General features: G+C 39.4%; 2 protein-coding genes across 3 annotated transcripts in view; both read left to right on the forward strand.

Annotated features, from left to right (window-relative positions):
- CANX (calnexin) overlaps positions 1-24155 on the forward strand; it is a 31638-nt gene extending 7483 nt beyond the window's left edge. The window contains exons 2-15 of one of the 2 annotated variants that reach the window (XM_060008237.1): positions 9295-9471; positions 9748-9821; positions 10273-10331; positions 11019-11160; positions 11601-11682; positions 12191-12383; positions 13809-13998; positions 16301-16414; positions 16720-16876; positions 18000-18215; positions 19106-19225; positions 20115-20241; positions 20427-20506; positions 22288-24155. In XM_060008237.1, the coding sequence (XP_059864220.1) occupies positions 9298-9471; positions 9748-9821; positions 10273-10331; positions 11019-11160; positions 11601-11682; positions 12191-12383; positions 13809-13998; positions 16301-16414; positions 16720-16876; positions 18000-18215; positions 19106-19225; positions 20115-20241; positions 20427-20506; positions 22288-22341 (1782 nt within the window). In that variant the 5' untranslated portion in view covers positions 9295-9297 and the 3' untranslated portion in view covers positions 22342-24155. Of the gene's footprint in view, positions 1-9294; positions 9530-9747; positions 9822-10272; positions 10332-11018; positions 11161-11600; positions 11683-12190; positions 12384-13808; positions 13999-16300; positions 16415-16719; positions 16877-17999; positions 18216-19105; positions 19226-20114; positions 20242-20426; positions 20507-22287 lie in introns of those variants that run through there. The other variant, XM_060008238.1, reaches the window with a different exon arrangement.
- Positions 24156-26338: 2183 nt separating this feature from the next.
- The window catches only part of MAML1 (mastermind like transcriptional coactivator 1), a 46141-nt gene continuing 45184 nt past the window's right edge, over positions 26339-27295 (forward strand). The window contains exon 1 of the mRNA XM_060008239.1: positions 26339-26918. Coding sequence (XP_059864222.1) covers positions 26604-26918 — 315 coding nt within the window. The 5' untranslated portion in view covers positions 26339-26603. The remainder of the gene's footprint in view (positions 26919-27295) is intronic.

The raw sequence follows: 27295 nt of genomic DNA on the forward strand, positions 1-27295 counted from the left end.
GTATGGGAGAAACTGCTATAATGGCATTCAGGAATATGAGAAATCTTGTACTAGAAGAGCTAATGTAGCTTAGTGAGCATGAACTGTGAAGTAGAAGAGACTTAGAAAATGTAGTAAATGTTTATTTACTGCTGGAAAGTTACTCGGTTTAAAGGTACCTAATTTCTTTATTCACTTTTATTCCTGAGCATTCTGGATCTAGGAATCACTTGCTCTGTGGCTTTGGGCAAGTTGGGGGTGGGGGAGATGTGCTATTTGTTTTTTAAAAGCATTATTGCTTTGTTGCTGAGCTACTTGTTACGTATTTCCTATTGATAATCCTAGAAATAGTGGGTGACAACAGAGAAATACGCTCTCTGCTTAGGAGTCTGTAAATGTTAAGACAAATGAAGAGGGTTTTTTTTTTTAATATTTATTTATTTTTATTTGGTTGTGCCCGGTCTTATGTGCAGCAGGTGGGCTCCTTAGTTGTGGCATGCGAACTCTTAGTTGTGGCATGCATGTGGGATCTAGTTCCCTGATCAGGGATTGAACCTGGGCCCCCTGCATTGGGAGCATGGAGTCTTAACCAGTGTGCTACCAAGGAAGTCCCCAAATGAAGGGTTTTAAAGGGAGAAAAAAGCTTCTGAAATCTTTTTAGACACTAAAATGTGAAAAATTATTTTGTGTTTCTAAGACAAAACCAGTATAGAATTACCAAGTAAGGTATTGGGAGACAGGAGACTTGGCCTCTGATCCTGATTCTGCCAATAACTGGTTTTTGGCAAATCAATCACATTTGGTGCATAATAATGGAACATCTTTTTTAAAAAAAAATTTTTACAGAATAGTTTTGGATCTACAAAAAGATTATAAAGATAGTACAGAGTATTCCCATATAACCCATACCCAGTTTCTGCCATTATTAACAACATTAGTATAGTACGTTTATTATAATTAATGAACCAATATTGATAAATAATTACCAACTAAAGCCCATATTTAATTCAGATTTCCTTTGTTTTTACTTGCTGCCCTTTTTCTGTTCCATGATACCACACTACATTAGTCATCATGTCTCCTTAAGCTTCTCTTGGCTGTGACAGTTTTTTAGATTTTCTTTGTTTTTTGATGACCTTGACATATTTTGAGGACTACTGGTCAGATTATTTTGTAGCATGTCCCTCTGTTGGGATTTCTTTGATGTTTTTCTCATGACGAGAGGGAATATGGATTTTTGGGAAGAAGACCACAGAGGTTAAAGTACTGTTTTCATCATATTTTATCAAGGGTACATACTATCAACATGACCTATTACTTTGGATGTTGACCTTGATCAGCTGGCTGAGGTAGTGTTTGCTAGGTTTCTCCACTGTAAAGTTCTTGTTTTTCCCCCTTTCCATACTGTGCTCTTTGGAAGGATATCAGTATCACTATGTGTAGCCCACACGTAAGGAGTGGGGGGTTACGTTCCACCTCCTTGACAGTGGAGTATCTACATCTGTTACTTGGAATATTTCTTCATGGGAAATTTGTCTCTTCCTCATTTATTTATTTACTCAATAATATATTTGTATTGTGTAGATTCATGGGCATTTATTTTATAATTTGAGGTATAATCCAGTACCACTTATTTTGTTGCTTGTATTGTTCCAGCTTTGGCCATTGCTTTTTCTTGTGTTCTTTTGACATAGCCCCCATCACTGTGGGTGTTCTGTTTTTGTTTTGAACACTTCCCTTTTGGGCACCACAAGATGCTCCAGGCTCATCTTGTATATTTCCTGCCCTAATCCTAGACTCAGCCAAGGAACACTGTTTCCTTTTATTGGAGATGATATTGGAAACCAAGATCCTTGCTACTAGGTGTATTTATTGCTACTGGGGTGTAGCAGTTTCTTGTATGCCCTCTTAGCTGACAGAGCAAGGAAATATATGTGTGTATACTAACTGGTATATATGCACGTATCTATAAATACTTCTCTGTGTAATCCTCTGTATATTAAGATAAACATGAATTCATACTATAGTCTCTCTCGCCCATTACCATGAGGATTATTTTAGCCTCTTTCCCTTGCTTATCTGTAAAATTCACACACCCAACACTGAAAGTGGCTCCCACAATCCATTTATTTAGTTGTTAAATTTTGATATACATATATAGCAGTATCCGAATTCTTAACCTGTATATTCATGTGAAACAACTTACTCAACTTGAGCAGTGCTTTTGTACAGTCTGGTTTTACAGACTCCACTCATTTCCAGAGTTACTTAGGTTAACATCTTTTCCCTCCACCCCATTCAGTGAGGTTGTTTTGTATGTTTGTAATACAGTTAGATTGTTTTGTCACATCCTGTGTGCCATCCTTGGATCACTCAACCTCTTCAATGATTTTTTAAAATTTTCATACATGGGGCTTCCCTGGTGGTGCAGTGGTTAAGGATCCACCTGCCAGTGCAGGGGGCACAGGTTCGAGCCCTGGTCCGGGAAGATCCCACATGCCACCGAGCAACTAAGCCAGTGTGCCACAACTGCTGTGCCTGTGCTCTAGAGCCCGCGAGCCACAACTACTGAGCCTGTGTGCGACAACTACTGAAGCCTGCACACCTAGGTCCCATGCTCCACACAAGAGAAGCCACCACAATGAGGAACCTGCGCACTGCAACAAAGAGTAACCTCCCTCACCGCAACTAGAGAAAGCCTGTGTGCAGCAACAAAGACCCAATGTAACCAAAAATAAATAAATAAAATAAGTTTTTAAAAATATATTAAAAAATTTTTTTCATACATGAAGATTCATTCTTTGTGCTATAAAGTTTTATGGGATTTGAAAGATGGATAGTGTCATGTATCCATAATTATAGCATCATAACAGAATGGTTTCACTGCCTAAGAAAGTCCCCTGTGCTTACCTATTCAACCTGACCCCCTCCCCTAAACCTCTGACTACCACTGACTTTTTTTTTTTTTTGGTATCTAGAGTTTTGCCTTTTCCAGAATGTGATCTAATTGGAATTCTATAGCATGTCACTTTTTCAGACTGGCTTCTTTCACTTAGCAATAGGCATTAAAGATTCATCCAAGTCTTTTTTTGGCTTGATAGCTCTTTTTTTTTTAATTGAAGTATAGTTTATAGTTTATTTACAATGTTGTGTTAATTTCTGCTGTATGGCAAAGTGATTCATTTTAGATAGCTCATCTTTTAATTTCTGAACAATATTCCATCGTATGGGTGTACTACAGTTTGTTTATTCATTCCCCTACTGAAGAACATTTTGGTTTCTTCAAGTTTTGGGTGCTTATGGATAAAGCTGCTATAAACATTTGTGTGTGAGTTTCTGTGCATTTGTAAGCTTTCAGATCAGTTGGGCAAGTACCTGTGAGCATGATTGCTGAATCCTGTGGTAAGTCTATAGTTAGATTTGTAAGAAATTGCCAAACTGTGTTCCAGAGTGGCTGTACTATTTTGGATTTTCACCAGCAGTGAAATGAGAGTTCCCGTCACTTCACATCCTTGCCAGTTTTTTTAATCTTAGCCATGCGAATAGGTGTATAGTAGTATCTCATTGTTTTGTTTTATTTTATTTATATTTTAAAATTTATCTTTGGCTGTGTTGGGTCTTCATTGCTGCGTGCGGGCTTTCTCTAGTTGCGGCAAGTGGGGGTTATTCTTCGTTGTGGTGTGCGGGCTTCTCATTGCAGTGGCTTCTCTTGTTGCAGAGCATGGGCTCTAGGCTCGCGGGCTTCAGTAGTTGTGGCACGCAGGCTCAGTAGCTGTGGCTCGAGGGCTCTAGAGCACAGGCTCAGTAGTTGTGGCGCATGGGCTTAGTTGCTCTGCGGGATGTGGGATCTTCCTGGACCAGGGATTGAACCCGTGTCCCCTGCATGGGCAGGCAAACTCTTAACCACTGCACCACCAGGGAAGGCCCTCATTGTTGTTTTAATTTGCAGTTACTTAATGGCAAATGATGTTTTCATATGCCATCTGAATATCTTCTTTGGTGAGGTATCTGTTCAGATCTTTTGCCCATTTTATAATTGAGTGGTTTTCTTATTTTTAAAAAATATTTATTTTTTAATTTATTTGGTTGTGGGTATTAGTTGTGACATGCGGGATCTTTAGTTGCGGCATGCGGACTCCTAGTTGTGGTGTGTGGGATCTAGTCCCCTGACTAAGAATCGAACCTGGGCCCCCTGCGTTGGGAGCACGGGGTCTTTTTTTTTTTAATTTATTTATTTTTGGCTGAGTTGGATATTTGTTGCTGCACGTGGGCTTTCTCTAGTTGCAGTGAGTAGGGGGCTACTCTTTGTTGTGGTGCACGGCCTTTGTAGTACCTTCTCTTGTTGAGGAGCACGGGCTCTAAGTGTGTGGGCTTCAGTAGTTGTGGCTTGCGGGCTCTAGAGCGTAGGCTCAGTAGTTGTGGCGCACTGGCTTAGTTGCTCCGCGGCATGTGGGATCTTCCCGGACCAGGGCTCAAACCCGTGTCCCCTGCATTGGCAGGCGGATCCTTAACCACTGTGCCACCAGGGAAGTCCGGGAGCACGGAGTCTTAACCTCTGGACTACCAGGGAAGTCCCTGTTTCCTTATTGTTGAGTTGTGTTCTTCGTACATTTTGGAAACCAGTTTATTATTAGATATGTATTTTGGAAATATTTCTCCTACCTTGTTTTGTTTTTTAATTCTCTTAAGTTTCTTCCATAGAGTTGAAGTTTTAAATTTTAATAAATTTCAGTTTAACCAATTTTTTCTTTCATGTATCTTGCTTTTTTTAATTTTTAAAAATTTATTAAAAAAACAAAACATAATGGTACAAAAAGGTTGAAAGTAAAAGAATTGGAAAAGATATACTGTGCAAATAATGTATCTTGCTTTTGATGTTGTATTGAAAACTCATTGTCAAACCCAAGATTACTTAAAATTTCTCCTGTGTTTTCATCTGGAAAGCGTAATAGTGCAACATCCTTTTTGGACTCCATTTGATATAAGGAGTGTGGGTAGGAGGATTGAAATGAGGGTGGATTTTGTTTCTTGGTAATATTGGATTTTCATTAATGAAGCAGAGAATTAATATCACCTTAAAATATATTGTCTTGAATTATTTGTAAGTGTGACCAGGTCTTTAACAAAACTTGAAATGTTTGGGCTGGCTTCATAGTGGCTCTTGGGACTAGACCTGTTTGCTGTAGCAATTTCTCGGGAGTCTTGGCAAATTACAAATGTTGAAATAGCATATGTAAAACTAGCAGTGGCTTAGGATCATCAGTGCACAGCTATGAGAATCGGTTTACCATGGTTTGGCAGTAGTGGTTCCTCCACAGCTTTACAACCCTCTGGATAATGCGAAAGTTAACAGATATGTGCCTAAGACTTCTGAAAAACTGGGTCCTGCAACTCAGGGTGTAGGGGAAACGGTGGTGGAGCGAAGTGCATTTCCTGAAGTTTGCTGGAGACTCCCTATCCCTTTGTTGTTCTTGACAGGGATGGTAGCCTTCTGCTACCTGAAAACTGTTTTCCTTTCATTGGGTCATTCTGCCTCCACCACACAGATGCCTCCTTTCCCAGGATCTTTGGTCCACCAACCAGGGCTAGCTGTTCTGCAGTTGCACTTTCCCTCACTAAACCCTACCTGAATCCCCTATTCCAGACCACTCCCTTTAGTACCCTTACTGACTAGTCTTCCAGTCCTGTCTCTATCACACCTTCTCAGTATTCAACTACATTTTGTCTAGCATAATAGAAATATGGGATATGAATTCTTTGACTCTTATTGGTTGTGATAATGAGTAAATGATTGGGTTATTTTCATTTTACTAGTCTTAGTTATTAATATGTAAAGTAAAATTAGAGTAATACCTCAAGGGAGGTTTATGCGAAACAGTGTGCCTATGTGAAAGTGCTTTTATTAACTGGAAAACAAAGCACAAATTGATTATTCATAAACCCTAATCAGTGGTTCTCAAAGTGTGATTCCTGAGCTAGCAGCCTTTGCATCTCCTGGAACTTGTTAGAAATGTGAAGTCCTAGCCCACTGGGCCCAGCCCACATCTACTGAATCAGCAATTTTTTAAATTTATTTTTAATTTTTAAAATAAATTTATTTATTTTAGTTATTTTTGGTGGTGTTGGGTCTTTGTCACTGCGTGCAGCCTTTCTCTAGTTGTAGCGAGCGGGGGCTACTCTTTGTTGCGCTGCACGGGCTTCTCATTGCAGTGGCTTCTCTTGTGGAGCAAGGGCTCCAGGCACGCAAGCTTCAGTGGTTGTGGTATGCGGGCTCAGTAGTTGTGGCTCGTGGGCTCTAGAGCACAGGCTCAATAGTTGTGGCGCACGGGCTTAGTTGCTCCACGGCATGTAGGATCTTCCTGGACCAAGGCTCAAACCTGTGTCCCCTGCATTGGCAGGCGGATTTCTCTTTTTGAATTTTATTTAATTTATTTTTTTATGTAGCAGGTTCTTATTAGTTATCCATTTTATACATATTAGTGTATATATGTCGATCCCAATCTCCCAATTCATCCCACCACCACCACCACCACTACTACCCCACCCCCGGCAGGCAGTTTCTTAACCACTGCGCCACCAGGGAAGCCCGTGATTTGTTTTAAAAAGCCCCCTGATGCATGCTAAAGTTTGAGAAGCACTGCCTTATATAAAATTATGCTTAACCTAAGGACAGTTGTATTAGTCTGCTTGGACTGCCGTAACAGTACCACAGGCTGGGTGGCGTAAAAAACAGAAATTTATTTTCTCACGGTCTGGAGTCTGGAAGTCCATGATCAGGGCATTGGCAGAGTTGGTTTCTGGTGTGGACTTTCTCCTCGGCTTGCAGAGAGCCACCATCTTGTTGTGTCCTCTCACATGGACTTATGTGCACACGGACTTCTGGCTCTCTTCATCTTATATAGATTCCAGGCCTATCGGATTAGACCTTATGACCTCTTTTAACCTTAATTACTTCCCTAAAGGTCCTATCTCCAAATATTACATTGGGAGTTAGGGCTTCAACATGTGAATGGGGGGAGGGGGGCACAGTTAAGCCCACAACAGCAATGTATCAACAAATTAAAAATTATTGGGAAAAAAAAATCAGGCTTACCTTTTTAAAAGGTAAGTAGTTAGCTCATCTCCCTGATTAGCTTTTCCTTGAGCAGCGATTTTCCAGCATCAGTACTTAGTCCGGATTAATCCACTGGTTTTGTGCTTCATTTAATTACTACTAGGCTTACCACATTTTGTCTTTTAAAAAGTTTTAACAATTGTATGCATATATTGTTTTAGCTATGTTTTGGGCTAATTTGGTTTTGTAGCTTATCCCTGGGAACCCAGCTACCATTTATAGCATTGTTTCTGTGAGGACTTGGGAGTTGTATAGAGTTGATTTAGATAAAAGTGTTGAATCAACCTGTTTAGTTTTAGAGAATCCCTTGTAGTTGTAAATGAAAGCAATGTTGCTGTGCCATTGTATATTATTTTGATAGTAGAGAATAGAGGCCTTTCCAGTGAATAAATGAAATTAGTGATATTCCTAGTATATTAGAAACTAGAGCAGAATGTTGACATTGAGAGTTTCTCCTAAAAACTAATACCAGTCCTAGGAAACATTATCAATGATTTTATTTAGCACTTTTTTTTTTTAGCACATTTATTTTCTGCACTGCCTAAATGCTAAGCATTTAGGAATCCAGTGAACTTTACCTTCTTTCATTTTGTGAAAACAGTACCCAAGATATGTAAATAAAAGAAATACCACCAAATGATATGTGAAAATCTAGTTCTACATACTGTTACTCACTTTAAAGGATTATAGAGTTTATAAGGAATTAGGCGTCAAATTCAGCATTGGAATAAGTTGATGTATAAGACACCAAAAAAAATTAAGCTATTTTCTTTTTTTAAATTTTTAAAAAAAATTTTTTATTTTATTTATTTATTTTTGGCTGTGTTGGGTCTTCGTTGCTGCACGCGGGCTTTCTCTAGTTGCGGCAAGCAGGGGCTACTCTTCGTTGTGGTGCGTGGGCTTCTCATTGCAGTGGCTTCTCTTGTTGAAGAACACGGGCTCTAGGCGCGTGGGCTTCAGTAGTTGTGGTACACAGGCTCAGTAGTTGTGGCTCACGGGCTCTAGAGTGCAGGCTCAGTAGTTGTGGCACACAGGCTTAGTTGCTCCATGGCATGTGGGATCTTCCTGGACCAAGGCTCAAACCCGTGTCTCCTGCATTGGCAGGCGGATTCTTAACCACTGCACCACTAGGGAAGCCCCTAAAATCTTTTTTATTGTAGTAAAAACGCTTATCATAAGACTTACCATATTAACCATTGTTAAGTTCAGTGGCATTAAGTACATTCTCATTGTTGTGCAGCTTTCACCTCCATCCATCTCCAGAGAGAACTCTTTTCGTCTTGGAGAATTGAAACTCTATACTACCCACTACCAAATCTTTTTGTGCATCCATGTGGCTCAGTTTTTATATCTTTAGGTCTGCGGTTTTGGGAAAAGGACCAACTACCATCCATGACAGTCTAATACAATACATAAGGCACTTACAGGCTTAGAAAATAAGAGGTAAAGATAGCTGGTCTGTGGTTTAATATATTTTTTTGTTGAGTCTTAAAACACTAATTTAAAACCATATCTACACTTGATGGTCTTTGGACAAGAGCAGCAGCATCGAAATTAAGTGTTTAATGTGAGGCTAGTTAGCTCCTCTGTTACTTCATTGTAATGTTTTAACTCATTTAAACTAACCTGTAAAAGGGGCTTTGTCCATTGTAGAGCTCTTTACAAATGCAGGAATTTAGTTTGAAATTGTATCTGAACACCATAAATTTGTGTAGCCAACATGATATTCTATATGGGGACACCTGTTTATGTTTGAGTTTTATTTTGAAATTTTTATTGAAATTGAATCTTTTAACTAACTGACTTTAGGAAAACCGCTTTATCATTCTGGATTCACTTTCTTTATCTGTAAAATGAACTACAATGAAGTTCTGATTTGAAAGCCTTAATTTTAAATAAGAGAGGGGTTAGGGCTTCCCTGGGGGCGCAGTGGTTGAGAGTCCGCCTGCCGATGCAGGGGACACAGGTTTGTGCCCCGGTCTGGGAAGATCCCACATGCCGCGGAGTGGCTGGGCCCATGAGCCATGGCTGCTGAGCCTGTGCGTCCGGAGCCTGTGCTCCGCAACGGGAGAGGCCACAACAGTGAGAGGCCCGCGTACCGCAAAGAAAAAAAAACAAATAAATGAGAGAGGGGTTAGTGATCTTACAAAATTTTTTTAAAAGGAGGTGATGCATTTAACTGTACCCTTTTTTATATTTAGATCATGGAAGGGAAGTGGTTGCTGTGTGTGTTACTGGTGCTTGGAACTGCTCTTGTTCAGGCTCATGATGGACATGAAGATGATGTGATTGACATTGAGGATGACCTTGATGATGTCATTGAAGAGGTAGAAGACTCAAAACCGAAAGCAGATACCAGCACTCCTCCATCTCCAAAGGTTTGAAGTGGTCTTTGAATCTATTCATTTTGCCTCTTGAGATAACCAAAGGATGAAGGTAAATTTTGGATCCTTATCACAGGGAAAGCAAAATTTGCTAAAATTTTTATTGATCTCTCTGTCAGCCTTTGTTATATTGTCCCAAAGATAAGTTATATGGATTGAATTCGAGGGCCAGCTATGAAAGTTTGAAAGCAAATCAAGAGAATAGATCCTACTGAGAAAGGAGTGTTGCTGAATATTTCAATTCTTAATTCATTTTTATATTTAACACAGGTCACCTACAAAGCTCCAGTTCCAACAGGGGAAGTGTATTTTGCTGATAGCTTTGACAGAGGAACTCTGTCAGGGTAAGTGTTTCTTAGGGGGAAAAAATCTTAGAGGCAGACATCATATAAATAAGATGGGATAGTGTATTCCTTTTTGGATATTATTTTATATAGTGAAATGTCTAACTATTTTATATCTTTCATCCCTTTTAGGAAAATAGTGTTTTAGAACATGTGGCTCTTGCTTCCATATCTTTTCCCTTCACCCTGTATTTTGTTCTTTGAGAAAGTTGTTTTCTCTTGAGTCTTAAAAGGTGAAATTATTTCATGGGTTTGGTACTTTTTCTTACAGATTTTTGAGTTGAGTACAATATATTATCACTACTTGAATGACATTTAAAAGTTGAAAGTACAGTGGTTAGGTAGGCTAAGAAGAGCTGGATAGTTCCTATTTTTGTTATTGTTTACATTGTTTCTTTTTACAGGCCAACTATAATTTGAATCTTAATTTAGGGGTATGTCTTAATTACAGGTGGATTTTATCCAAAGCCAAGAAAGATGACACTGATGACGAAATTGCCAAATATGATGGTGAGAGTTGCATTTGATTTAGATATAATAGCAGATTGAGGTTTGATGTATTTCCATAGTATCTCTCAAGACTAGTTTAAAAGGAGTATGTATAGGGCTTCCCTGGTGGCGTCGTGGTTGAGAGTCCGCCTGCCGATGCAGGGGACACGGGTTCGTGCCCTGGTCCGGGAAGATCCCACATGCCGCGGAGCGGCTGGGCCTGTGAGCCATGGCCGCTGAGCCTGCGCGTCCGGAGCCTGTGCTCCGCAACGGGAGAGGCCACAACAGTGAGAGGCCTATGTACCGGGGAAAAAAAAAAAAAAAGAGTTTGTATACATTTTAAGATTTTTCACTGGAAGTTTGCTTTCTTTGTGTGTTCTATTATATTTTATAGGGTTAGACCTGTTTAATGTTTATTTTTACACCATAAAATGGAAGGAGATTTGTTACCCATGGTGCTGTATTTTGGAAATGGAAGGTCTTTTCTAGGCATTGGTAGAATGAATGTGCTATAGGTTATTAAAAACCATATCCTAATATTTGTCAATTATGTGTGTTTAATATTAATAGACCAGCTCTCAGAGGTAAATGGAACATGTTAAACATTTGTCAGTATGATGGATTTGCACAACTTGGAGTTTTGTTTGTTACGATTTTAGGATCTTCAGAGGTGTAATTAGGGAGTGGGACCTTTTTGTTGTCTTGCAGGAAAATGGGAGGTAGATGAAATGAAGGAAACAAAACTTCCAGGCGATAAAGGACTTGTATTGATGTCTCGAGCCAAGCATCATGCTATCTCTGCTAAACTGAACAAGCCTTTCATCTTTGATACCAAGCCTCTCATTATTCAGTGAGTGAAACAATTGCTTGATAGACCCTTTCTAGGAAGAGTGAAGACATTATATTATAAAACTATTACTCTATGTAAAAAAAAATTATGAGAATAATTACATGCTACAGTAGGAATTTTAGGATGTATTTAAGCATCCTGTAATGTAACATTTTTTTCATGCCCAGTAAATTATTTTGAAATAAATCAGCTATTTTTCCTACTGATAGCAAATGAACTTCTGGATTTTGCAAATAGTATTTACTGGGAATCTGCATTAAGATTTAATTTTCTTTTACTTATTTAATTTTGGGGGATTGGGTAAGTATAACAATAGAAGATGGAATCTTCACATATGACCTATGATAAAACATGTGACCGAAGTGGGGGAAAGGGAAATAAATTAAGAAATTTGATCTTTCAAAATGCCATATGGTCTCTGCCTTTCTCTCTGAAATTAGGTATGAGGTTAATTTCCAAAATGGAATAGAATGTGGTGGTGCCTATGTGAAACTACTTTCCAAAACCCCAGAGCTCAACCTGGTAGGTACTTCCTATTTCTTTATGTGGCCTCCCACAGTTACCTTTTAAGAATCTCAGAGAAAAGGAAAGAAAATTTTCTAAGACCAGTGAAAATAAGACCGTTTCTCCTGCTGCTGTTGAAATATTTTGGAGGCTGGAAATACTGACCTTGACATTTCTGTGCTTTTTATTTGAAATGTAAATTTCAAAGCTGTTTTGTTTTATCCTTGGTTTCTGTCCTGTGTAATTTTTAGTTTTAGCAAACTTATTTCTTTGTTTTATGAAAGAAGCAGTAACTATCTAGGTATATGCATTATTTTGTGTTTTTAAGCACTTTCATATATTCTCATGTAAAATTTCCCGGTAATTTCTGGTTATTCCTTTTCACTGGTATCTGTACAAACCTCATAAATGAATAAACTTTTCCTGTAATAGGACACTATTTGGGATTTTATAAGAGGACATATCACACTTTTGAAAGGTTGCTTTTCAACACTTTGAGTTACTTAATCCATTTTTGTTTCTGAAGGATCACTTCCACGACAAGACCCCATACACGATTATGTTTGGTCCAGATAAATGTGGAGAGGACTATAAATTGCACTTCATCTTTCGCCACAAAAACCCCAAAACGGGTGTATATGAAGAAAAGCATGCTAAGAGGCCAGATGCAGATCTGAAGACCTATTTTACTGATAAGAAAACACATCTTTATACATTAAGTAAGAAAAACTATTAATAAATTTTGGTTTTTATGGCACTACACATTTATCATCCATTTAATTTAAAGATTGTAAGCCTGCAAATAAGAATCTCTGTTGACTTAATATTAGTTGTGAGAAGAACTTAATTTCTCAGCACTAAAATGTCTCTTCCTTAGGTTGAATTGAGAGCTAGGGTTTGAAACAATTTTAAGAATAAGATTGTATGTCCCATAAAGAGCTTCTTTGCTTGATCCTCACCCTTCATTTCCTCCCTTTGTTTATTTTCTTGTTGATGGGATGTTAAGTTATAGGACATACAATAGAAATATGTGTACAGTTTTTTTCAAAGTATCTTCTAGTTGAACTTGTTTGGATGCTCCAACACCTAGACAGTTGAGTTTAATCATTTGGACATTGGAATGGGTCTTTTTATTTAATGAAGATTTTCCTGCTGCTTTGAGATCACATATAGACATGCCTCTTTTCCTAAAGAATGCAATAACCTTTCTTCTTTATAACAAAAGTAATATATATTCAGCATAGGAATTTAAAAGGAAAAAGAAAGCAAAAAGAAAACAAAATTATCTGAAATATCAACACTGTGATATGTATTTGGCTATATGTGAATAAACATGTATATATGTATAGACACATGTAATTTTTATTAGAAGTTAAGTGTGCTATATTTCACTTTTTCTTTTCACAAAAGCATGAGAATCTTTCTGTGAGAGTAGATATCACTGATAACATTGATAACCTTCATTGTCATTGAGGATAGCAGCATAGTACTCTGTCATTTTCCATAGTACTCTGGATGTTCTGTGACCTAGTCAGTTGCCTATTAGGCTTTTAGATGTAGGATCCAGGCTTTAGCATAATTCACACTTAAGATACCTTTATGGATTTAAAATTATGTTTGCATTCTTCACTGGATTCCAAAAGTACAACCTGAGTAGACACGTGGTTTAATAAACCACATGTAATTGAAATTTTGTGTAATTTGAAATTTGGGCAACATAGTGGTAATACCAACTCAAAAAATGAGGAAATGGGCCTTTTCTGTTGGGGGACAGTTATAATAAGTAAACTTATTTGCCTGTTGACTGGTGTGTAACCATTTGTGTCAAACCAATATTGCATTAGTTTATGTACCTTTGTTTTTTTTGATGTTTTTAATGTTCATACATGGAATCTTTTGGTGTGTAAAAATTTTACCTGTCATTTGTTCTAATTCCTAAAAACCTGAAGAACTAACATTTACGACTTACAGATAAGGAAAAAGCGTGCTAACTTGCATAAGGCTCCATGACCATGTTCTAACGCCCAAGGTCTTTACTCCATGTTTCTGCTTTCTGTTAGAAATATGATTGTTTGTGTTGTGGTAAAGAGAGCTTGGGAATGAGTGGCTAATTAACTTTTTAAAATTGCATTTAATTTTTTCAGTCTTGAATCCAGATAATAGTTTTGAAATATTAGTGGACCAGTCTGTTGTAAACAGTGGGAATCTGTTAAATGACATGACTCCTCCTGTAAATCCTTCACGTGAAATTGAGGACCCAGAAGACCGGAAGCCTGAAGATTGGGATGAAAGACCAAAAATACCAGATCCTGATGCTGTCAAGCCAGATGACTGGTGAGTCTTTGGGACCTGTCTTTGAATGCAGTGGAGCATTTCATACATTCCATTTGGCTTGAACAATTGAATGGTGGTTGAAATCTGATAATTTGGATAATCTGTGATGCAGTCTAAATGTTAGGAAAAATGTAGACTACTATAGCTGAAAATAGTAGTGACCACCTAGTGATTACTAGGGCCATCGTGATCATCTGGGCTGCCTCATACCATTTTACAAGCCACCAAATGCTGAACCTGATGATAGAGTTTGCCTGTGGTGACACGGTTGGTTTGTGGCAGAACCTCAGGTCTTTTGGCCTGGCCTTTCCAATGCTACTATGAATTCACATTTAAAGCTGGAGTCCTAAAATTTTAAATTTTAATTTGAAAAATAACCTTTTTACTATTTAAACAATACTCAGGAGATCTCTGCTCCGTGGTGAGCACTGGAATACAAAACCACAAGCACACCAGCTGCCTACACAACTCCCAGTCTAGTTGTGAGACAGGCACTTGAAGTTGGCATGCATGGGATGAATGGTCTAATATGTGTTACTTGTGACCAGAGCACCAGGTATACCTAACTTCAGTAGTTTCTTGGAGTTGGGCAAATCAAATTGAGAACTGAAAGTGGGCAAGAGTTAACTTAACTGGTGAAGATGGAAAATGGTATTCCCTGGTTGAAGGAGAATATCAGGTGCAAAAGTAGAGGAATAGGAGTGAGCTTAACACGTGTGAGGGAAATTGAGTAGCCTTTTACATAAAGTGCAAATTAGAGAGTGGTAAGAAAAGAAAACAGGTGGGTTGTACTCTTGTATGTGACCATCTTTGAACTCTGGTATGGTGACTTTTGGAAATGTCAGGAAGTGAACAAAGAGAAGTGATAAAACTGATCTTCCACTTGTAAGTATCCTCTTAGGCTTCACAGTTAAATTCTAGTTGATACTTTTATGCTGCACTGGTGTAGTGGGTGAGTTTATTTGTATATTTGGTGAACATTAGATTTCGACTCAGCCTTGTTCAGTATTGTATTCCTTAACTAGCTGTTTTATTTTGGGGGTGGAGAAGTGAATGTTCAGCTTGAAAGATCAGCTGAATGATATACAAGTTTAAGTTCTTACACAATTTTAAACTAGCAAATTTCAAAACCAAGCATAATCCTGACCAAGAATAGAAGATGTCTCTGCTTACCAGCTAAAGTGGCTCTAACAATAACTGCATAAAGCTTTGAAATTAGGTACTTCTTGATGAACTTTTAAGGGTAACTGAGTCATAATTCACATGCTAAAATCCACCCTTAAAGTGTACAGTTCAGTGGTTTTACAGTATGTTTGCAGTGTTGTGCAACCATCACCACTGTCTAATTCCAGAACATTTTTATCACCCAAAAAGAAGCCCATACCCATGAAGCAGTTACTCCGTATTTCTCCCTTCCACCAGCCCCTGGCAACCACTAATCTGCCTTCTGTCTCTGTGGATTTGCCCATTCTGGATATAGAATAATATAATATGTGGTCCTTTGTGTCTAGCTTCTTTTGCTCAGCATAATGTTTTTAAGACTCATCCATGTTGAAGCATGGATTAGTACTTCATTCCTTTTTATGACTGAAGACTGTTCCATTGTGTGGATAATACCACATTTTATTTATCCATTCCTTATTTGATTGACATTTAGGGTGTTTCCCTTTTTTGGCTGTGGTTATGAATAATGCTGCTATGAACATTCATGTATAGGTTTTTGGGTGAATATACATTTTCATTTCTCTTGGGTATATTCCTAGGAGTGGAATTGTTGGGTCATATGGTAATGACGTTTAACTTTTTGAGGGACTGCCAAACTGTTTTCCAAAGTGGCTGTACCATTTTACTTGCTCACAATCAATGTATGAGGGTTTCATTTTCTCCACATCCTTGCCAATACTTAGTTTTATCAGTTTTTTTATTATAGCCATCCTACTGGGTATGAAGTGGTATCTTATTGTGGTTTTGATTTGCATTTCTCTGATGGCTAATGATGTTGAACATATTTTCATGTGCTTATTGGGCATTTCTATGTCTGAAGAAATGTCTATTCAATCCTTTGCTGGTTTTTAAACTGAGTTGTCTTTTTATTATTAGGTTGTAAGAGTTCTTTATAAATTCTGCATACTAGGCCCTTGTATATGATTTTAGATATTTATAGGAGGAACTATTTTAAGTTTTTTGATTAAGTAAGGCCTACATATTTTTAGATTGCCCTGTTTCAGATTCACAAAGTGGGACCACATTGTGATTCTCTGGCCAATGTTGTCAGTAATTGGCTTTTTCTTTTGTGTTTAAGGGATGAAGATGCCCCTGCTAAGATTCCAGATGAAGAAGCCACAAAGCCTGAAGGCTGGTTAGATGATGAACCTGAATATGTACCTGACCCAGATGCAGAGAAGCCAGAGGATTGGTATGAGCTTTAGTTAACTTTTGAAATTGCCTGCTTTTTTATTGAAGTAAAAGTTAATACTTAAATACAGCTAACTGCTCAAATTTAAGTGTAGAGCTCAACAAACTAAATTGATTACATTTTCATCTCTTTTTTTACATGCATCTGTCATGAAAAACCCTTATTACTGGAAATGTGGAAACAAGATGATGCTCTGTAGTACGACATTGTGAAAGTATTTCTGCAGGATTTCAGGGAAGCCCTGGGGCAGCTTTTCACAGTCCTGCATCACAGAACCCATTTGTAGTTTGTTTGTATCTCCACAGGGATGAAGATATGGATGGAGAATGGGAGGCTCCTCAGATTGCCAACCCTAAGTGTGAGTCGGCTCCTGGGTGTGGTGTCTGGCAGCGACCTATGATTGACAACCCTAATTATAAGGGCAAATGGAAGCCGCCCATGATTGACAATCCTAACTACCAGGTTTGTACCTCTCTGTGGTTTCATAGATCTCTTTGTGTTCAGATAGAAGTTTTGTCTATAGTGAGGCTGCCAGGTTGATCCCCTGTATTCAAACTATTGAATTGAAAACAAAGTAAACTTCAAAATTGAGAGAAAACTTGTGTGTTAAGTGTTGAAAAGGTAAACCTAGAAACTAGAAAGAACTTTCATAATTGCTTTGTAACTTGTGTTTAAAAGCAAACAAAAAATAGAAAACTTGTGGTTTGGGCACCCTGCTGCCATGTGGATCCAACTTGGCAATCTCTGTGGTAGGGTGGATAGAGGATTATGATGGGAGTTGGTTCCCTGACCACAAGTCAGGGAACACAAGTCAGCTCATTGCTTGACCTCAGTATCTTCAACTATAAAAAGACTGTGAGGCTCAAATGAGATGGTAATACAGGTGGTGATATTTTAAAGCTTTAAGTTTACTATGGAAATGTAACAACTCAGACCCTGGTCTCACTTCTGTTTCTGTTCTAGTCAAATTATTTAAAATCATTAATTTCTACTCTGTCACACTTCAAAATGTAAAGTGTAGGTCTGTATCTCTATGTATCTACTATGTATATACTTTTCTGTTTTTAAATGTACTTGTGCAATCAATAAGATAAGTTAAAAATTGCGCTTTAGCTGTTTTGTTGATGGCCATTTAGGTGAATTGCCATTTTTTGCTTTTAGAGTCCTTGCAGTAATTTTCCTTGTAAATGTCTGAGTATATGTGGTAACTATTTCTCTAGGTAGTTATCTGAGGTGAAATATCTGGTTGAAGATTGTGTACATTTTAAATCACCACTGAAGGAGTCTGTACTGATTTATGCTCCCACTCCTACCAGCAGTTAGTTGATAAGAGTGGAGGCTGTTGGAATGTGCCAGGTAGAGCAAGGTGTTTGGATCAAGGTCATGGATGAAATTGAAAGTAGCTGGAGTCCAGATGTCTTAGAGGCATCAGTAGCATTTATTGTTTTCTTCCTGTTACTTAAGTTTTACAAAGTCAGCACTTAACTCGCAGGTAATGCAGAATTCATCTTAATTCTTATTTAGGTTCACCATAAATTTGTGGTGATCATTATCTGAAATGATTTTTTTTAATATTTTTCTCTAGGGAATCTGGAAACCCCGGAAAATACCAAATCCAGATTTCTTTGAAGATCTGGAGCCTTTCAAGATGACTCCTTTTAGTGCTATTGGTTTAGAACTGTGGTCTATGACCTCAGACATTTTTTTTGACAACTTTATTGTTTCTGGTGATAGAAGAGTAGTTGATGATTGGGCCAATGATGGATGGGGTCTGAAGAAAGCTGCGGATGGGGCTGCTGAGGTTTGTGCTTGCTTGTTTATTGTGCATTTATGTCTTTTATTACAGGTAACTAATTGCTTCTGTTGTGAAAAGCTATCTTCTAAGATTTGTCTTTTTCCTTTTTGGGGGATGTTGGCATAGAAAGTGTGACCTTCGTCTGCTAAAGACAAAACACTGGGGCTTTGGACATGATTTCATTAGGCCAATATAATGGCTTTAGAGTCTGTATTTGTAGGGTATTTTTTTTTTAATTGTGTTAAGATACATTTAACAGGGATTGACATATACACACTACTATGTATAAAATAGATATCCAAAAAGAACCTACTGTATTGCACAGGGAACTCTATTCAATTCTATTCTGTAATGACCTATATGGGAATAGACTCTAAAAAGAGTGGATATATGTATAATTAACTCACTTTGCTGTACAGCAGAAACTAACACAACATTATAAATCAACTATACTCCAATTTAAAAAAAATTTTTTTAAGATATTTAACAAAATTTGCCATTTAGGGTATATGCTAATGCACTCTTAAATACTGAATCTTGGTTTACCCAATAAGTGGAATTTTCACATAATTGGTCATAAGGCCAAGATGGGAATTGGAGAGACATTGAGATCAAGAAATTCTTCATTCACTGGTCCCTGAGGTTAAGGAAACCTTTGTAGGTGATTAAGAAGCCAGCTTTCACACCTAGGAAGGAGAAATCCCCTTGATGATAAAGAGAGCAGGAAAATCAAAATTTTTCTCTTATTTCCTTTTTACATTGTGTGAACATCTAGGCTTGAATCCTCTGAAAAAGGTGCCTGAGTAGTGCCATGCGGTAATTGAACAGTGGGACAGTACAGCCTGTATTTAGTGTCAAAAGCCAAAACTTGAAATGAGTCCTGTCTTGTTTTTCAGCCAGGTGTAGTGGGGCAGATGATTGAGGCAGCCGAGGAGCGCCCATGGCTCTGGGTGGTCTACGTTTTGACTGTAGCTCTGCCCGTATTTCTTGTCATCCTCTTCTGCTGTTCTGGAAAGGTATGAGTTGTTGCTCGTTTGTTTTTGCTTTGTTTTTTTATTTTGATTCACTCTTATATTGTTAAAAATAACTAAGATACGTTGCCTGAGGTTTTTCTTTGTAGCAGCTCAGTAGTGACTGGGCCACATTTGGTGTTGACTTCTGAAACCCTGTTCACTACTTTCAGTGGCCATTTATTGTGCCCAGATGGAAGTAGGATTGTTAGCCCCTCGGTTTCTAATAGTATTAGCCTACTATATTACTCTCCTTCACATTTGGCAGAAGCTTTCTGAAAGAAAAGAGAAAACAACTTAGAGATATAAAACTGAGCCATCTGGGCACAAACTAGCTTTTCCTTCTGGCATAGCTGTTTCTATTCATATACTTTATAATTCAGTCTTTGATTTCTCATTATCCATTTCTCCCTCAGCATCCCTACCCTCCCTTCCCCCGCAAAACACATGTAGGGCTGATACAGCCTTATTCTTTAGCCTTTGTTATATGCAATCAAAAAAAAAGAAAATTTTGTTTAGACCCTCTACTTCTACTAAATGAGGATTCTGCTTCACCTTGCATTCAAGATGTTTTGTAACCTGATCCCCAATCTTCCTTTCCAGCCTTATCCCCCCACCACTATTCTGCATATCTGTACCTCAGTCACCTTTGACTAGTTAGACTTGCACATTCCTGCCTGACCCCTTTGCTTGTACTGTTCCTTCTACCTTGAACCATACACATGCTCAGTGAAGAGGAAGCTCTCAAGCAGGAATTCCATCTTACTCATTTCTTTGTATCTACCCCAGCATATAGCCTTTGTACAGAACTTTGCTCGTAGGCCTTCGGTAATTATATGGTAACGTAATACATAAAATGTGAACAAAACTGTCATGCTTTGGGGGAATATTTCAGAAACAGCCCAGTCCTGTGGAGTACAAGAAGACTGATGCTCCTCAACCAGATGTGAAGGAGGACGAAGAAGAAAAGGAAGAGGAAAAGGAAAAGGGAGATGAGGAGGAGGAAGGTGAAGAGAAACTTGGTAAGAAGTAGACCCCAAAATATCTGCTTTAAACCAACATCCTAAGAAGATGTTTCAAACCCTTATAAGCAAGTTACTGTCAAGATTGTTTCAGACTCTAGAGGTGTGTTCTAATGCTGATTTTCTAGTTACCAAAAACAAGTATAAGATTTTGCTCAGTTGTTTTGCTTTGTTTTCTGTCTTAGAAGAGAAGCAAAAAAGTGACGTTGAAGAAGATGGTGGCACTGTCAGTCAAGAGGAGGAAGATAGGAAACCTAAAGCAGAGGTAATAGAAAGGGGGAGAGTATATCTTAATGTTTCAAGCAACTCAGTGAAGGTACATTTAAGTAGAGAGTATTTTCATAGGGTAATTTTCAATGGCTGTGGCAGTAAAAATTCCATTACAGCCAATTTTGTAAAAGTGGAATTCTTAGCACTAAAAAATTAAATTTCAAATTACATCTGAATCTCAAAAGTATTTTCTGTGCTGAAAATGGTTTTCTGTAATAAATAGAAGGTAAGGAAAGACTAACAAAATGCTTTCTAAGATGGCAGCTTCAGGTTATTATTTTACAGTTCTGTGTCATCATCTACCTCTCCTCACTGTGCCCTTAAAAATATTTATTGGACAAATCACTGCATTCTAAAATTTTTATCCCTCTTGCTGATGGAGTCATTCTTTCGTTCATTCAATAAATATTTGTGGAGTACCCATTGTGTACCAGGTATTGTTAGTGAACAAGACAGACAAAGATACGCTACATCTGGGGAACTTAAATTCTAGTGGAAGGAAACAGACAGTAAGCAGTAGACGTTATAAGGAAGTAAATGAGAACAGTATGTTAAAAAGCAATGGGCTATGAAAAATAAAAGTTGTACAGGAAAAGGTATTGGAAATGCTGGAGGCGGGGTATGTTGTATGTAATGTTAAAAGATGGTAGGTAGGCCTCAGTGGAGAGGTGACATTTGAGCAAAGACTTGAAAGAGATAAAGGACTTTGCCATGGAGATGTCCATGGGAAGAGCATTCCTGAGAGAACAGCCGGTACAAGGGCCTGAAGTGGTAGTCTAGATGGCCAGTACGGTCAGTAGATTAAGAGGGTGGAGCAAAGGAACATGGGGAAGGCTCCAGATTAGGTGAGGCCTCCTAGGCTGTTGTAGGGTCTTGGCTTTTCCTCCTAGTGAAATGGGCAGCCATTGTAGGCTTTGGGGCAAAGGAGTGATCAGACCTGATTACTCTGGCTGCTATGTTTTTCACAGACCAGGGAGAATCAAGGAGCCTAGTTAGGAGATTACTGTAATAATCCAGGCAAGATATGGTGGCCCAGAGCAGGGTGATAGGAGAGAAGGATGTGAGCTTCTGATCTGGATTTTCTGGTGGATTGGATATGAGGTATGAGGGAAAGAGAATAGTCCACACCTTTCTTACCAAGGTCCCTTTTCTAAGCACTGCTGTTTCATTCTGATCCTTTCTGGAAACTACCCAGTTTCCATTTACAGCTACCACACTCTGCCCTTCTATTGATAAAGGTCAATGTTGTTTATATTTTCAGTGGACGTATTCTGTCTCAACTAGAATGCATAGTTCTTTCAGGTAGGGACCAGTCTGTTTTTATATTCCCCAAACTTCCTCACACAATAAGTGTGTGTAGAGTAGAAGGAGCACTGGGTTTGTAGTCTTGAGTTTTATGTGGGACTCAGCTTTGATAGCCTTTAGTCCTCATGAATCTTTGAGGCTTTCTCAGCCTCAAAGTGGGACTAATGTGTCCACAGGCCAGTAGTTATTCAGGATTAAGCAGGATAACATGTGAAAGCCTGGTGTCTGGTCCTTTTTAAAGAAAATGCTTATAGGTTAGATTTAGAAAACAAAGACTGAATTAGAACACATACAATCCCACCACCTTTGAGCCAACATTGTTTTTGATGCATTTTCTTCCAATCATTTTTCTTTTCCTGTTTTTCCTCAGATGGGTTATACTCAGCCTGGCTCATTTGAAAACTTGGTGAACTTTTACTTTTTTAAAAAATATGCTAATTATAGTGAATTTCTTGTTTTTTCAACCAACAGGAGGATGAAATTTTGAACAGATCACCAAGAAACAGAAAGCCACGAAGAGAGTGAAACAATCTTAAGAACTTGATCTGTGATTTCCTCTCCCTGCCCTTCCCCTGCAAAGTGTGGGTCCTAGGAGAGGACCTGGCACATCTTAGGTTGAAACTCAGAAAACCTTCAGAGTCACCATCAACAGGTTCCAGCTGAACACTAGCCCGTGTAATTTTAAACATCTAGCAGTAAATAATTGCAGTTGTGACATAAAGGACCCTGTTTCTGTAGAAAGAAAGCATTTAACATAATGGTTGTGAAATGTAACATGAAGCAACTAACTTGTATTTTTTTTGTTTTTAAACATCTTTGTTTTTTAAAATAGAGTGATAGAACTTTGTCAGTCTTTAAAAATCTTGGCTTAATTTAATATATTAATCTGTCCATGCAGAAATAACACCAACCTTTAAAAATGCTAGGGGGCTGAATTTGAAGTAACTGATTTTGTTTTTTAAGTTTGGTATTACAAAACATTCACGTGTCTTTGTCCCTTAAAATTGATAATCATGTTTAAAGTGCAGTCATTTGTGGTTATAATCTTGTTTTGCTTGCTTCCATTATTCAATTCCTCCTAAGGAAATTGAGGAGAGTGATTGGATGGAAGCCCAAATTTATATAAAGGTTCTGTTAAAATTGTATTAAAAATAGACATACAAAAAGAAAAAAACTTTTCACTTGATGTTGGTTAGGCCATGAAGTATGTGTGTTCTTTTGCCTTTGGAACAGCTCAGTTCCCAGACAGCTTTGCAGTTAGTGGAGGAGGTGGCGTAATGTGGCGCTCGGGCATTCATTCTTCACACCCTGGGAGTGTCTGGGCTTCAGCCTTCTCAAGCAGGTGGCTTCTTAAGGAACGCTACCAGAGTAGAGGCAGATGTTTTCATCACATCTTCCACTGTGTTGACACTGTTTTACCTTCTCAATTTCCCCAAATTCCCAGCTTTCTTCTCTGCTATGCATTGTCTTCACAGCACAGCTTGCAGTCCGTTGCTGAAAATACTTATGAGCTCTGCATAGTGTTAAGCTTTACTGTGATTATGTGTATGTTTCTTCCTTTATTAAGCAGACCCACACCTTTCCAGGGTCAAAGTACACGATAGAATAGTGTCCTTCATCTTTACCATTTCTTTTACTCCGTGTAAAGACTTTAGAAGTGTAATCCAGAGGCGAGCCAATTCAGAATTGACTGTAATTGAACACAGGCTAAAAGTATTTATGGAGAAGTGACTTTTAGCATGAGTTTTCTGATTTTTGTAGCTGCTAAATCTTTTAAGTCTTTATTTGCAGTTCATGTAACAGTTCTGTCTTAAATTACATGATAAAGCAGTCCTGTTCAAAACTTTTTTTAAGTATGTGGCTTGTATAATTTTTAAGAAATGATCTTAGGTTTGTTTTTTCATGTGGAATGCAGATGGGTGCTATCAGAGCCTCTCCCCCATCACTATAGTGTAATAACATCATTATTACACCACACTGAAATGTATTCAGAATTAGATTTTTTTTTAGCTTTATTGTTTTTTCAGAGGTGTTTCAAGTGTACCGATGATACTGTTCCTTGCACTGAATATATAAACACTCCAGAGTGTTTATATTGGGGAGATATTGGGGAGGAAGTATATTCATAAAAGATGAAGGCTGTATCTGTTTATTTTGTTTATCTTCAGTTTTTTTACTGGTTCACTTAAATTCTTATGAGGGTGGGATGCATTTTTCTTACTGTTCAGTGCTTTATCCTTTTCATCTGTTGTTCTGTGGTCACAGTGACCTTAGCTATGTAGCAGACTTTCCCAAATGTATTGAGTGCAAATAAACAGTTACTTAGCAAGACCTGAAAATATGTCTGCAGGTTTCTCCTTGAAGCAAGTGTGTGGGATCATTGCATTTCCAGAAATCTGCCTTCTTTACCCTCCATTGACATTACGGTTTCTTCCAGCTGAGCTGTGGAATAACAAGTATAAATCAGTAGACTGTTCATTTGCCTTTCCAAGGGTAATTTAGCAACGTTTGTCCAAAAAAAGAAAGACAAAACAAAAAGTCATTTCTTGGTTTTCTTTTCACTCTTTGTTGAAGGTGCAGCCTTCTAGGTGCACCTAGAAGTCTGACACATTAATGAATGACCAGCAGCAGTATTCAGCTCTTTAAAAGGCACTTACATTATGATTTTACATGCTGGTTATTTGTCCCATTGTTGTAAAATGCCCACTCCATCAGATGTGTTCCTCAGTTTCTCTCATCCATAAAATACTCTTCATTTTTCTCCAATTGTTGCGTTACTAAATGGTATTACATTAAAGCCCTGTGTTAAGCATCTGCTTTTGACTGACCTTCTTTCATAATAACCTTCAATTTGTGTGTTTTACTGGTTCAATAGTGGGTTGATCTTCCTTTAATTGACTACTACATGAAATTTTCTAATATTGCAGAAACTATTATGGACGATGAAATAATTACTACATCTCACCACGTGGATTTGAATATAATTCAGAGTAGGCTTTGCATCCTTTTCCTGCTGGATTGGGGTTCAGTATTTCAGTTCTATAATAGGTATAGCAGCTCAGAAAGGGAATGGTAATTTGTAGATTATTCTTTGAGATTTATGGGAACCATTCGACTTTTAAACATTTATTAGAAAATAAATCTTTGTTCAGAATCAGACTCCATCTTTTATATATTCCTACATATTTCAGGGATATTTTTGAACATTAGGCCATAACTTTTTTATGCAGTATTATTAGGCTTTTGAATTGCTTACTGAAGAGTACCCAAAATGTACTGCTCCTAGTTACGATTATCTTTCCCATTAGAAAAGAAATTTATTTAATTCTGGTGTAAAATTTATGTTTGAAGAATGGTAAAAGCAAGACTATGTTATGGCGTTCATGAGCCCTAAGCACTATTGCCTTGGTGGGCCACTTGTATTTTTTACTGCATTTGTATAAAAACAAGTACTATGTGAATAAGGACTCAATTTTTTCTTCTGATTTTAAAGTAAAACATTTTCATTGGCCTAGTAATAAGTTACTGTACCAAAGTTTGAGCTGTTTATGGTGTCTCTCATTGTGCAGCCTTTTGGCACCTCCTGTTTAACTTTTTAGCAGTTAGGGTGCCAATACCTGTCTCTAGTTTGTCTTGGCCCAACAGAGACGGTCTGTAGTTTCATTGCTCCTGTTTTTTCCCCTACAGTCTCCCACTCCCTTTGCCTACTAGGTATAATACTAGAGTGTAATTGTCTTTAGTTGTATTTTGTTGAGATTCAGTTTTACCTAACAGACCATCTTTTAAATGTAAAGCTTGCAGGCCAGGCTCCCTGTTTTTTTACTGAAGCATCATCCTTTGCAGTTCTACCCCCACACACCAGAAAAGGAGCTAGACTCCTTCACATCCTCTTCTTCCTGTCTGCTAGGGCTTTTGTTGTTGTAGTAATTGAACTTCTGAAATTTGTTCAAAATTTATGTAAGGGAAGATTATATAGTCTCGATGATTCAGAACAGCGCGAGAAGAAACCTTTTCACCTCACCCGTGTACAATTCTTACCAATTGTGAGGCTGAATGTGAGCCGTGAGGTCGAACGAAAACAGCTGACACTGAAAAACCCTGGATACTTTTTAACTTATCAAAGCCCCATTTAAGAAGCTACAGGAGGAATAAAATGATGAAGCGCTATGGTGCCGGGAGCGTCTGGATCTGGAGGGTTACGCCGCGCCGGCTGCCCGTCTTTCCGCGGCGGACCCGGAAGGGCCTGTCCGCGTGAGGCGGCGTTTAGAGCCGGCTCTTGTCGGTCACTTACATGGATGAGGAGGACTGAAGCCCGCCCACCTGCTTCCCTCCGCCTCACTTGAGAGTTCCTTTTAAACTGCGCACGGGAGCAGCCCCAGCGCGCCTCTTGCGTGCTAGGCCCCGCCCCTCGGGCGGCCCGTTCTTCCTTCTCTGTTTGGCCGCAGTCCCTGTTCATCAGCTGTGACGCCGCTTTCGCCTGCCGGAGCCCCGCCCTTTTCCGAGAGCCCTGAAAACAATTTTAAGATGGCGGCGGCGGCGGCGGCGCGGAAAACAATGGGGCCGGGGCGGCGGGGACAGGCCGAGGCCTGAGGTGGGCAGCGAGCGACTGCCTGGGTTGGGCCGAGCGGGGCCAGAGGAAGACCCCCGCCGCGCACGAGCCCGCTCCGCAGCTTGCGGGGCCATGGCGTGGCCGTGAGGCAGCCGGGCAGCCGGCGGGGAGCGGAGCCTGCCGTGCCAGCCGGCCCCGAGAGGCCCGCCTCGGGCCCGGCCCGTGCAGCCCGCGGCCCATGGTGCTGCCCACCTGCCCCATGGCGGAGTTCGCGCTGCCGCGACACAGCGCGGTCATGGAGCGCCTCCGCCGGCGCATCGAGCTGTGCCGGCGCCACCACAGCACCTGCGAGGCCCGCTATGAGGCCGTATCGCCCGAGCGCCTGGAGCTCGAGCGCCAGCACACCTTCGCCCTCCACCAGCGCTGCATCCAGGCCAAGGCCAAGCGCGCCGGCAAGCACCGGCAGCCGCCCGCCCCGGCCCCAGCTCAGGCCCCGGCCCCGGCCCCCCGCCTCGACGCCGCCGATGGCCCAGAGCACGGCCTCCCGGTCGCGGTGAGTAGGGCTCGGGGAGCAGCCCCTTCCTGGGAGATGCTGACCCTGACGCCGCCCAGGGCCCTTTGAGACTTCCCCAGAGCCCGCAACTTCTCTGGTCTGACTCAGGGGAGGCTAACATGGCAGGGACTGAGTGGTTGTCATCTGCGGGAAATGGCACTGTGGCGTTACTTTGGGAAAACATGACCCTAAGGACCTTACATTAAGGTCCCGGGTGGGAAGGCTGGCGAACTGTCGGTGAAAGGTTTTTCTTCCAGATTGGATTCCGAAATTTTGAAAACTTTATTTTGGAAGAGACTGGCATTTAAGTTGCCTGTGATAGTGGCTTCATTTATTCTGCAAATGTTCATTGGGTCCTTGCTCTTTGCAGGGTCAGG

Source organism: Delphinus delphis, chromosome 3 (assembly GCF_949987515.2).
Source record: "Delphinus delphis chromosome 3, mDelDel1.2, whole genome shotgun sequence".
NCBI classification, from domain to species: Eukaryota; Metazoa; Chordata; class Mammalia; order Artiodactyla; family Delphinidae; genus Delphinus; species Delphinus delphis.